Genomic DNA, 13,364 nt, shown 5'->3' with positions numbered 1-13,364 from the left:
CAGAAGGCTCTCCTTTGTTCCACGAAACCTACTGCAGGGCTGGCAAAGAGGCCGCCACGTTCTACCGGAGCAGACACCAATAATTGATCACAGCCCCCTCCAGACAGCAATTTCCACTTTAAGTGAAACCCATTTCCCTCGCTGTGCCCTTTCATTGCAGGTGCTGAGCTGGTATGGGGCTGTGCAGAGGCTGGGGCTGGAGTCTTGGGGGAGTGAGCACCCCATCCTACAGATCTGATAGACTTTGTTGTTTACTGTGATAAGCACAGAGGACAGAGAATCAGCAAAGCGTACTCAGAGAACGTGGCTTCCACAATCTCACTAGTTCTTCACGGGAAATGGACCCAGGTTATGGGAAGTCCTGCGTGGGGCCAACTGAGCCTCTCATACCCTTAACTGCTTCATCCTGAAGCTGCTGCTGGTTATGAAAACCCCTTCAGCAAACCCAGCATCTTAAGCAGCCTGTCCCCTTCTCTGCAGCCAGGCAGAGAGCAACATTGGATCCCCGTGTGGTCAGCTTAATGCTGGCAGGGGGCTTGCTGTAGCCAGGCTGAGGTGCCTCGGGTGGTTCCGAAAGGCTCCGGGCAAGGCTGAGGATAAATCCGTGTTTTCTTGATGATTTGCATTCTTGATAGAATCTGAAGTAACTCCAGGTACACTCATGGATGTGCACGGTTGGAAGCGACTTGAAGGGGCCTCCAGGGGAGCCCCCATGCTTTACAGATGACTCTGTTGACCTCCCCCAACCCATACACACCTCCGCTTTGGTCCATGTCGCCCTGCATTTATGTTTCCCAGTGTCTCCTCCTGGAATGTGGGCTCTACAAGGGCAGTGTCTGTGACCTGGTCTGCTCCATTCCCTGGAAGCCAGTGCTGGGCCTGGCATAGAACGTGGAAAGCATCTGTTGAGTGAAAGGGTGGATGGAGGAGTTCCAGCAGTTACATCGTCCAGGATGCCTCCCCTGCCGCCGTGTTACCTGTGAGCATCCCTTCAGAGCACCTGTTGACACTGGGTTGCAATGACCCATGTGACTTCATTTATGGCTGGGTCCAGAGCTAGTGTCGGTGGATAGTGAGTGACCATTATAAGTCCCAGGGATACCAGGAAAGGCCTCCCAGAGCCTCCAAATTCTGGGGGGTTTTATAGGTAAGGAAGCTGAGGCCTGACAAGGGAAAAGGCTAGTCTGAGGACATCTGGTGTAGGCCAATGGCAGAGTAAGTTTGGGGCACTTGGACCCAGGGAGGTCAGTCTCTAGCCAGGTCACCCAGCTGAGAAGCCACAGGGCCTGGATCCAGCCCCAGGCAGCCATGGGGTCCCGGCCATGGGCCAGGCCCCCAGCAGCCTGTCTGAACAAATTGGGAAGAGTTCCTTAGCTGTGGAGTCATAGAGGAAGCTGCAGAGACCCTTTCCTTTATTCATATCCCCCACTAGCTGCCACCAGCTCATCTGAGCCTGGCCCTGTGAATGCAAGGGGCTCAAAGCACACCGCCCATCCATACAGCTGAGAGAGGACATCCCTCAGGCTGAGCCCAGCACTCAGCTAATCACTTCGAGCTGCTGTTATTCTCAACCCTTCCCCCCCTGACCACAGCATAGCATCACTCACTTTTTGGTTCCTCAAACTTGCCAGCTCCTTCCTACCCCAGGGCCTTTGCACAGTCTGTTTCCCCTGCTTCTTTTCATTTAGCTAAGCCTATGCATCCCCCAGCTCACCAGACCTTTATGCTGGCCTCCTGGTCTGAATTAGTTGGGCCTGTTTATGCTCCTTCTGCTGAGGGGGCAGGCCAGGGGCGCGGAGGGGGCATTTCATCCCTTTTAAATGCTTCAACTCATTTCATCTTAATTGCTTTGTTTTCATAGACATTTGCTAAGGAAAAGGACCAAATTATAGCTTGAATTGGGTCTTACTAATTTTAATTAAAAGCTCTCGTTTATAATCAGGACCAGGCCCCAAACGAGGAGCAAACCGCCCTCAAATGGCTTGTTTAAATAACTAAGACCCTCTTGATAATCACTGTTTAGTCTGAACCAGCAGTGCACATCACCCCTTCTATGTGTACTTAATTTTTTAGACTATTTATTCAAGTCGTTTATTCCACTTGCAAGTTCCAACTCGGGCCTTTTCCAGAATGCTATAATTAAAACTCTTGGGGGAAATAACTTTTTGTTTTGGCCACAGAATATCAAATATATTATTATTTTCTCCCTTTTTTATGCAAAGGAAAAAAAATGACAACCTGTGGGCCTCAGAGATCACAAAATTAGCATGTATGTAATGAATGTAAATAGCCACTTCCTGAATTTTATATCTCCAGCGCCTACTTGTCAGTCACTGAAATCAGGTAGATTACAGGGCATGCTATTAGGCATTTTAACAAAACTCCTAATAACACACTCAGCAATCCATTTAGCTTAACATCAGAGATTAAAAAAAAAAAATCTTGAAACCAATTGGCCTTCTTAGGGAATAACGTCTACAACCTTATTAAATCATTTTCCTCATCATTATTGCACACTTTATTGAAACTCCAGATAAAAATCTACTTTTTGGGAGGCCAGGAAAGGCAGTAGGAGGTGGGCTGGGTGGGGAGGGGAAATTCTTCTTCAAGTCTTAAAACGTGCAATTATGCATGCTAATGTGTGCCTCACTGAAGATGAAAGCCCTCTAGTCTAGCAGACCAGCAGGCAGGAAGAAGTCAGATGTGACTTAAAATTCCAAGTTGCTGTCAGCTAGCAATTAGCATTGCTTGCAACTGGACCCAGCTCTGCTGCAGAGTTTGGGCTTCTTGGAATTTTCCATTTTAGATGGAGAAATGAAAATGAAAAGTGAAAATGTCATACCATTGGCTTTTAAGCATCGGGGAGGCAAGTCAGCCTCCCCGAGCCTTAGTGTACCCATCTGTAAAATGGATCCACTGGACTAGATTCAGTTTAGCATTGAGAATGTTTGCTGAGCACCGACTCTGTGCCAGGCTTGGTGCTGAGGCCAAGACATGTTTTCCTGACCTCTCTGGTCAGTGGGAGAGCCGGACTGGGAAAGATGTGAATATAATACAGCGTGGAAAGGCAGCGGTGGAAACACAGACCACACTGGGGACAAAGAAGAGAGAGTATGGATCTCTGCCTTGAGAGGGAAGAAATTAGAGAGGCTCCCCGGAGAGGCGTTGATCCAGGCTAAGTTAGGAAAGCGGGCGTCCCTCCCAGCTCTGACCATCCATGAAGCCATCTACAGCATGGGTGCAGAGGCCTTTTTTGGGCTCGGCTGACTCAGTAAGTCCAGTAAGTGACTTAACCTTCCAGAGGCCTGGTTCCTGATTCAACCAGTCAGAGCAATGGCACCTGCCGGGCAGGGGTGCATTTGAGCAGACAGAGGTGGGAGGAGGAGGGAGGGCCGTCCTGCCACGGACGAGAGCGTGTGGAAGGCAGCCCAGGGCCTGCATGTGGTGTTTTCCTTTTCCTCTAAATCCCCATTTCTCCTAGGGTTAGAGGGTCTCTCCCCTGCCCCCACCCCCGTAGCCCCAGCCCCTGCCCCGGGCGACAGGCCCCTCTCTGCCCCTTCCTCTGGGTTCTCCTCCTCTTGGCCGCTTCTTATTACAGTGGCTATATTTGTTTTTCCATCTGAGGAATGCTAACCAGAAAAAACCATTATTTCTAAGAAAATAAACTGCGGGCCTGTCAGCCTTTGGATGCTACTGAAAGGGATGGCAGCCTTCCCCCAAGGCCTTGAGACAAAGAGGGCCAGAGGGCTTGTGTGTGCGGGCAAGGTCACGGGGCCTTGGAGGGGCTCCAAGGGGGTCTTCCAGATGGGCCAGGGCTACAGTCCTGGGAGGAGAGAGTTTAAGAGCCCAGTCAGCCAGCCAGCTTGGACTCTGGCCTGGCTAATAACAACTCTAGTATCACTCACTCCCTACTCTCTTCTGGGGCTCCAGGATGTACTCCTTTCTCCGGGAGCCACCATCCTCCTTTCTGGGCCTCCTGCCCCTTGTACCAGGGGGAGCAGAGCTAGGCGTAGGTCCATGGAGACCTAGGTGCCAGCCCTGTGTGACCTGGGGCAGATCTGTGGGCCTCTTGGGCCCTAGCGGGCTGACTACAGAGTTCAGGGCTAGAGCTAGGAGATCCCAGATCCCTTTGGCCCCCATGGTGGGCAGCTCCTTCTTCAGCATGCTCCTTACCACAGGGGTGCCTAATGCTGGCTTAGTCTCTGGGGGTGGCAGATGGGCTCAGGCTGGACTGTTAGGTGACTAACCTGTCCCTTCCCACTGGCAGCCCCGTAGACGGGCCTGCGCCTGGCTGGTGTGTTGGCAGGGGAGGCTCTCCTCATCTGAGATGAGTCGTCTGTATCCGGGTCATGATCCCCCATCAGGCCTGTGGCTCCTTGTGGCCAGGGTCTCGGCTGGGGAAGGCCTTGGTACAGGAGGGAAGAAGGCAGGGAGGCAACTTGATCCTCAGCAAGGACTGTGGGCCCTGACTTCCTGGGTCACTGAGACTGGGAAATTCTCCAGAGGATTGTGTCAAGGTTAGGAGGACAGAGTCTGGAACCAGCCTGCCCGAGTTCTAGTATCAGCTTTGCCTCTTACTGGCTGGGTGATCTCTGAGCTCTCTGAGCATCAGTTTCTTTCTCTGTGCTAAGGGAAGTTCGGCCTTCCCGCTTGGGCCATGGTGAGGGGTAAGCCACCAGCAACTGAGACGCCGTCTGGTGGGGAGCTCTCACTGCCGTGGCTCTGTGTGTTGGAGAGAGACTGCACCGGGGATTTGGAGAGAGAAAGAAGAAAAGCAGACTGCACCAGGCCAGCTCAGGCCTGCCCATGGCCTGAGCCCACAGGGCGGCCCCCGAGGTTCGAGTCTTGGGTTCAAGTTGTTGTCCGTCCCTGACTTGCTGATAAGATTAGCACCTCAGTTCCCGTCTCTGGGCTCCGTTACCCCTTATAAAATCCAGTGGGGGCATAGGAGGAGCTCTTGGGGGTGCCAGCTTACCCATTCTGAGTGGCGGCTCAGGCTTTCTGGCAGCTACATGTTTCTGACTGTCCTCCTGTTGAGCTCAGAGGTGGTTGGGCCTGGGCAGCAGCCCCTCGGAGCTTGCAGTTTGGGGGGGTTGGGGGGTTTGGGCTTCTCCCCGGCCTTTTGCTAAGGGACTGGAGAATGACCATGCCTATAATTGGCAGAGGGGAGAGTTGGGGGCCTCAAATCTGAGTTGGCAGCCTCACTTCCATCTAGAACATTCTGACAGATCAGCTTTCCCTTGACCAGGTTGCTTTGATGTCCTTTAAGCTTGATGTCAGAGTCTGGGAACAGCCCCCAGCGAAAGGTTCAGGGTGTTTTTGAGGGAGAAAGGGAATAATCAATGGGTCCTTGTCCTTTGGTTTGGTGGGAAAATTCCGCCTGGGGCTTGGGAGCCACACACCCACCGTGAGCCCACACCAGGCAGGTGGCATTTGAGGTCAATTCAGAATGAGCATCCTATGGTTTCCCTGCATCCAGGCCGAGCCCCAGTGACCCAGCCAGTGCAACAGATGAGAGCAGTGATGGCATTAACTTTTTAAAAATTGTTAACAACTGGGGAGCCTGAGTGGCTCAGTTGGTGAAGCGTCTGACTCTTGATTTCGGCTCGGGTGATGATCTCAGGGTCGTGAGATTGAGCCCAGCGTCGGGCTCTGTGCTGGGCATGGAGCCTGCTTAAAAGTCTCTTTCTCTCCCTCTCCCAACCCCTGCTTGCGAATGCTCACGTTCTTTCTCTCTCTCTAAAATATATATGTATATAGTAAACAACTTTATTGAGATATAATTCACATACCATGCAATTCACTCATTTAAAGCGTACAGTTCAGTGACTTCTAGTACATTTACAGAACTGCGTACCCATCACCACAGTCAATTTTAGAACCTTTTTATTACCCAAAAAAGAAACCTGCACCCTTTAGCCATCACTCCCCAGCCCCCCAGCCCAAGAAAACCACTCATCTACTTTCTGTCTTGATAGATTTGCCTTTTCTGGAGACTGCACGTAAATGGAGTCTTACGATATGTGGTCCTTTGTGACTAAGACAGCATTAACTTGGAAGTCGGCTGGCCTGGCTCCCTTTCTGGTTTCACTTGTCTTAGCTGTGTGATCTTGGGCAGGGGAGGTAACTTCTCTGGGTCTTGGTTTCCCCTGCTACAAAATAAAGCTGTTGGTACGCACTTCTCAGGGTGGTCATCGGTGAGGGGCCTGCACACCGTCTACACGTGGGTGGGGGTCAGTCGACGGAGGCTATGCTTATGATGATTATTCATTTGTTCGGTGTTGAGCAGACTCTTGTTGAGCACACTCTGCTATGTCTGAAGCTTACACTGAACAGAACACAGTTCTTGCCCCCACGGAACCTGCAGCCCCAAAGGACAGATACATGGCAAACAAGAGTAATGGGTGGTGTCCATTCATGGGGCTCTGGGGCCCAGAGAGTGAGGAGGAGTCCTGTCAGCCAGGGGATCAGCAGAGGTTGCAGGTAGGAGATGATGCTGGGGCTCAGCCCACAGACGGACAGAGGTGTCTATGAAGAGGAAGGAGCCCCAGGCGAGGGAACAGCATGAGCAAAAGTGTGGTGGCCTAAAGTTGCACCAGCCCCTGGGGGAGGTCAGCAAGCAGCTCGGACCCCATGGTCACTTTGGATCACGAGGTGGGCAGTGGGGAGGGCCTTCCCACCCTCTGACTGAGCCATGGTCATTGTGTGCAGTTAGGAATGAAAAAGTATATAGATGTGTGTTGGTTTTGCGTGACCTTTGACCTTTCCCATAATTAACTGCTGGGCCTACTTCTGGCATTGTCTCCGCAGAAGGGAAACCTGATCAATGGATGCCAGGGGTCCACAGAGAGCCGGGTCTCATTACTCAATCATTACAAACCCAGAGCTTAACCCTGTGGCACCGGAGACAGGAGGCTTAATCCTTCCTGCTAGGCGGCCCCGCAAAACTACCTTCCCTCGAGCGTAATTAGCCAACAAACCGGATTAAGATTTATTCACCAATAAGGACTCAACTTCCTAAGCCATACATCTCTCCCAGAATGGTTGCCTGATCTGAGGAGTGCACGGTTTTTCCTAAAGCCCCCAGACAAAGGAGAAGACGGGCTAGCACCCAGCCGGGGAAGGGGTCTTTGTTAGAGCGTTTGGTCCCCACTGTCTGCAGGGAATGTCAAGAAAAATGCCAATTTCAAGGGGAAATGAGAAGGCGTTTTTCAGTAATGATCTCTGAAAGTGGAGAGCACGGGGCTTAAAAAAAAAAATCCTCATTTTGAGAACTTTTGCAGTCAGTCCTGATTTTTAGGAAAATGCCCTGAGATAGTGTATGAAAATAGAATGAGGAGGAGGTCTGACACATCGAATTGCAATCTTTTAGAACCTAGGCACCACAGAATAAATATATATTTTATGGTGCAACTAGAATCAATTTTGAATTAAATGGAAAAAAAAAAAAAAAAGACTGAACTCATCCCATTCAAGTTCCAAACCACTACTGTTGGCCCACAACCACAGCTGGGGGATCGTGTGTGCACGCTGCCTTTAATATAGGAAAAATGAAACTGTGCGTGCTTTTAAAAATCCCATGAGCCATTCCTGTGCTGCTTTTCTCTGCTCTGTGAGATGTTCGGAGCTGTTTTCTGTTGAGAACTGAGTTTTCATAATCAAAAAAAAAAAAAAACATCCAAGTTAGAGAAGGAGCAGGGATGGCTAGGGTGAGCTGTTGGACTTGTCATCCCCAGCACTCAGGTCAGATCCTACTGTTTCCACTCGTATGAACCTTCCTTGTCACCATCCCTCAACCTCAAGGGTAGGTATACACCTTGGAAATAAAAATAATGAGGCACGTGACATCTCCTTCCCACTTTCCTCCTTAATAACTTTTTGGATCATGACACACTTTTATTTTTTTGTTTTTGAAAGATTTTATTTATTCATTTGAGACAGAGAGATACAGAGAGAGAGAGAGAGAGAGCATGAGCAGGGGAGAGGCAGAGGGCGAGGGAGAAGCAGGCTCCCTGCCAAGCCAGGAGCCAGACATGGGGCTCGATCCCAGGACCCCAGGATCATGACCTGAGCCGGAGGCAGACGCTTAACCATCCGAGCCACCCAGGCGCCCCGCATGACGCACTTTTAAAAAGTATTCATCTCGTGCACCCTAAGGACATGGCTCCAACAGGTATAGACTCTGCCTTTGAACACAACCACTGCCCAGGGGCTGGGAGACTAGGTGCTCAGCCATGCTGATCCTCAGCCTCCACATCAGCAAAATGGGAGTAGCACTAACGTCTGGCTGTCACACAGCTTCCTCCCTCCAGTCTCTGCCGCGGTCATCACGCCGCTCTCTTCTGTGCGTCTGTGTGTTTTGCCATGGTGTTCTCCTCTCAGTCCTAACATCCTCTCTGTGTGTATCCAAATTTCTGTCTTCTTATAAGGACACCAGTCATTAGATTAGGGCCCATCTTACTCCAGCATGACCTCATCTTAACTTGCTTACATCTGCAAAGATCCTATTTCCAAATCAGGTCACATTCACAGATACCAGGGGTTAGGGCACCAATACATCTTTCAGAATGACACAATTCAACCCACAATAGTCCTTCAAGAATAAACATCCAGAGAGCTTGGCTCTGTCCCCCTCCATTCCTTCACCCTCTCCCTACCCCATTCGCCTGTTCCTCATTCTCTGGCTTTAACAGTCCTTAAAAAGTGGTCCCAGCCTGCCGGGCATCTCAGAGGCCCATGGGGCCTCCTCCAGGACTGGTGGCTCATGGACACGTTTTTTAACAGAAGTAAATCCACTTGCTTTGGCAGAGGCTTTTTTTGGTTGATTTGTTTGTGTGTTTATTTCTTATGTATTAAAGGAGGAGGTTCCCATGATAAAAAGAACAACAACAACAAAAATTCGACAGACAGACACAGAAATCAGGGGAGGGGGGTTAGTTGTGAGCCGATGCTGCAGGCTGGCCTAGGTCGCTGTGGTAACACGTCAGGCCTGGGGATTGGAGAGGAACTGATGGTTCTTTTTTTTTTTTTTTAAGATTTTATTTATTTATTTGACAGAGAGAGACACAGCGAGAGAGGGAACACAAGCAGGGGGAGTGGGAGAGGGAGAAGCAGGCTTCCCGCGGAGCAGGGAGCCCGATGTGGGGCTCGATCCCAGGACCCTGGGATCATGACCTGAGCCAAAGGCAGACCATTAACGACTGAGCCACCCAGGCACCCCAGAACTGATGGTTCAAAGAGATGCTTGGATCTGGGGGAAATCCTTTGGAGATAAATTAAGGGAAGAGGTATAAGCAGTGAATATTCCTGCACCCTTCTGCCTACTGGCATCTATGGTGGCCAACACTATAGGGTGTCACGGGAAGGAAAAGGCTAGAGTTGTTTTATTGATTACTCGGCAATTTCTTTATAATGCCTTCTGGGTATGGTGACCAAATAGGTTATTATTTTGAGAGTGAGAAATGTGCTGTCAATAATTACACCCAGACAACAGCATAAAGTGGAACTGTGCCAAGCAAATTGGAGCATATGATTATCCTAACCAGGGGAAGAGACATTTTTCTTAGACCTTAGCACCATTGAAACCAGTTTAATTGCATTTTATGGATGTGGCGACTCTGTATTTCCTTCTTTGCTGTGGCTTCTGGGAATTTCAGAATCATATTTGTGACCAACTTTTGAAATTCTGCTGGAATTACCAAGTGTATTTGTATACTTTCACCAGCTTTCTCTTATTCTTCGATCCTCATTTCTTTTTCTTTTTCCTAACGTTATTTTTTTTAATCTTATTGTATGTATTTTGTAAGATGTTTAGATGGATCATGTTTGAAGAAGTTGATGGGTGGATGAATACATATGTAAATGGATAGATGGGTGAATGGATGGATAGATGGATGATGAGTGGGTAGGGGTGTGTGTGTGTGTGTATGTGTGTATAGATGGGTGGGTGTTTGAATCAATGAATAGATGGATGGGTGGTTAGACATTTGGATGGATGGATGAGTGAATGGATGTCAGATGGATGGATGTTTAGATGTTTAGACGAATAAAAAGATGAGTGCCTGGCTGAATATTTAGATGGGTGGATGCATATTTAAATACATGGGTAGATATTTGGCTGGATAAATGGATAGATGGATAATAGGTGATTGGATAAATGGAAGGATGGTCAGCTGACTGGATATTTAGATGAATAGAGTTTAGCATGAACAGAGATATGGAAGGAGAAATTGATAAATGGGTGTTTGGATGATGAGATAATACCTCCTCAGCACACAGTATAGATGTGCCAAGCGTGTAATAAGGTGTATAAAGTAATTTGCCAATGCCTGGCATGTCATGGGTATTCTAACTTATTAGAAAGGACACACGTTTTTGAGACTTAAAGACCTCTCTGTTCTGATCCTTGCCCTGCCGTTTACTATATGACCTTGAGCAATTACCTATCCTCTCTGCACTTTAGTTTGTTCACTTTGTTTAAAATGAAGTTAAAATACCCACTCCAGAGGGTTGCTGTGAAAATTAAGTCAGCTGGTGTGTGTTTCAGTAAATATCTGCATAATTCCTTCTGAGGCACAACTTGACAGAGAGAGAGAGAGAGAATTCTTTTACCCAAGCTTGGAGTAAAAGTGCTTCCCCTCAGTATCACAGATCCAACCTGAGTCATGTGCCCACCCTGGGACCAAGAGCTGCTGCTACATGTGCTGTTTGTTAGACGACCAGGCTCCACCCCAGAGTTGGGACCAGGCCATCTTCTCCTGAGCCACCTGTTTGCATGAAGAAAAGAAGGGAGGGAATGGTCTGCGGCTGCTGGTTCAGATTGGATGAGAGATGATGCCCATGCTGAGCAGGTGGTGGAATAGGTGACCAATGAGCAGACTGTAACCATGTTAAGGGTGTAGAAAAACCATGCTTTGGTAGCTGATTCGATGTCTGTGGAGAGATGGAAGGATAACAATATTCACAGGGACAAGGAACCTGAGGCAAGTGCAGGTTGATGAATTAAAGTCGGGCCATGTTGCCTTTGGAGTGTCTGGGAGATTCAGGGGGAAAAGTAGTCAGATTGGTTTATCTGGGGCTTTGGCAAAAGGTCAGGGCTGCAGAGAATGAGAAGTAATCAATATCTCAGTCTTCATAAACCTGTGTGCCCTTTCAAACATAAAATCTTATATCCTCTTTCAATGTTATTTAAAATGTTTAAGTGTATTAAATATAATGATTAAAAACAATTCAAATGACTTGCAGAACTGAGCCGGCTTCCCAGCTGATGCTGATGGCCACTGCAGGCAGGTTAGGTAGAAGCTTCTGTCTCTTGCACCTTTGGAGAGTCAGGCTACTTTGTTTTTCCCTCATCATGGCTGGATGGGTGGGCACAAGAAGTGGACTGCACAGCCCAGGCTCTGTTTTCTGGCATTTTTGTGCTGTTGTTTTCACTGAAGTTATCCCCTCTACTGGCTGCGTCCCTGGCAGGCAGATGTCTAGACAGTGCTTGGTCACCTCTGGAGTTAGGGAGCTCACTACCTCCCGAGAGAGCCTGTTTTTCAATGGACATTCCCACCTGCGAACTCTAATTGGCCCCCATGGGTTTCCTCCACTGTGTGTAGCTCTGCCCTCAGGACCAGCATGGAGAAAGCATGGAGCTGGGTGTCTCTGTGCCAGCTCCCCAGGCCTTTGAGGGAGCAGCCAGGCTTGCCTTCAGTCCCCCCTCTTCTTCGGGCCAGTGCTCATAGCTGGAACCTGGCTTCAAACCTCCCTCTTTGACCCCAGAGGGGAGGGACTGATTTTTCCTGTGAGGCACTTCCGATTGTGCTTAGTTCGGACACTTCCGGTTCCACTGAGTACGGTACTTCCGGTTCCCCCAGGTGGGCACTTCCGCTCCCTCTTCCCAGACTCCCTGGGTTGTCTGTGGAGGCCAGGGCGAGTGTGGATTGAGACAGCGAGCCCCAGGAGCGGTTGGGCCAGGGTTACCGAGGCCCGAGGCAATGCTGGTGGTTCTCCCTGGGCCCCGGCACCCCCTGCTCGCTGCTCCCAGTGATGTGGCGGCCTGGGCCCCCCGGAGCTCCCAAGCTAGGCTGCCTCGTTCAAATCCTCCTCATACCACTTCCGAGGTGTGTGACCTTGGGCGGGGGTCTGGCCTCCCTGTGCCCCACTTTCTTCAGTGCCCTTGTAAAGTTGGAGTAAGGATGACAGTGCCCACCTCCCTAGTTACTGTGGGGCGTGAGGACAGAATGACATACGGGGTTCTCTACTTGGGTATAGAAGCGCTCGTTGGATGTTAACTAGGCGCGTTCCTATTACTCTCCGAGGTCTCTCAAATCTTTGGAGCTCCAGAACTGATAGCCCTTTGACCCCTGATGGGAAATGTTGAAAAAAGACTTTAAACAGCAAAAAAGGTGACCTTTACAAAGGCTACTGGCCATTGTTTATGAGACAGAAGCCTTTGTTACAACGAGGAATCTGGAGCCCTAGAAATGCAGGCTTCAGGCGCTGCTGTGGAGGGAAAGTAGGCGGAGTATATGGACTTCTCTCTCGTTCCAGAGGTTTTGTTTTTTGGTGGTATGCAAGGTTCATTTTATTCAGTACTCCCCACTTCACAAAGTCATGAGCTCTCCATCTCTGGGAGGCTTTCACATAAGCTGAAGAGAGCCGGTTTCCGGGGGGGCGGGTTTTACACAGGGCCCCCGCATGCTGCTATTGTCGAGAGGCTTTTGAGGGAGGCAGAGCTGGGTGCGAATCTTGCCTGCTTCACTGTGGTGAGAGCATCCTGCACGGCCCCGTAAGGAGGGGGCCGGCCTTATTGCAGCGCCAGGCTCTTCATCTTTGTCATCTTTGGGGCCCCAGCCCCCAGCAAGGACTTTAGTGAATACCTATTGAGTTATCCCCGAACCAGTCATGCCCTAGGGTGGCTTCAGTGGTAGGAGGGAGAGGGGACCCCGAGGCCCTTCCTCTGATCCCTCTCCTGGCCCTCATTTTGCAGACATCGACGAGTGTGAGAATGACTACTACAACGGGGGCTGCGTGCACGAGTGCATCAACATCCCAGGGAACTACAGGTGCACCTGCTTTGACGGCTTCATGCTGGCCCACGATGGACACAACTGCCTGGGTGAGTGATGCGGCCGTGCCCTGCCCGCTGGGCCTCAGCTCCAGCCTACAGTGCTGGGAGCGGTGGGAAGGCTCGTCCTCCTCTGGTTCCTTGTATTGCTTTGCTGGGGCCTCCAGAACAAAATGGCCCAGACTGGCCGGCTTAAACAACAGGAAATTTATTTTCTTACAGTTCTGGAGGCTAGAAGGCCAAGGGCAAGATGTTGGTAGGTGTGAGGCCTCTTTCTGAGGCTCTCTCCTTGGCTCACAGAGGGCCACCT

At 50.0% G+C, this 13,364-nt stretch overlaps 1 protein-coding gene across 2 annotated transcripts in view; it reads left to right on the top strand.

The window, feature by feature from the left end:
- Positions 1–13,364, top strand: part of SCUBE1 (signal peptide, CUB domain and EGF like domain containing 1) — a 138,527-nt gene that overhangs the window by 9,487 nt on the left and 115,676 nt on the right. For both annotated transcript variants that reach the window (XM_036088362.2, XM_036088363.2), the window contains exon 3: positions 12,977–13,105. In XM_036088362.2, coding sequence (XP_035944255.2) covers positions 12,977–13,105 — 129 coding nt within the window. The remainder of the gene's footprint in view (positions 1–12,976; positions 13,106–13,364) is intronic.

This window comes from Halichoerus grypus, chromosome 6, assembly GCF_964656455.1.
Source record: "Halichoerus grypus chromosome 6, mHalGry1.hap1.1, whole genome shotgun sequence".
NCBI classification, from domain to species: Eukaryota; Metazoa; Chordata; class Mammalia; order Carnivora; family Phocidae; genus Halichoerus; species Halichoerus grypus.
The sequence above is the reverse complement of the archived record's forward strand: the minus strand, read 5'-3'. Positions and strand labels throughout refer to the sequence as shown.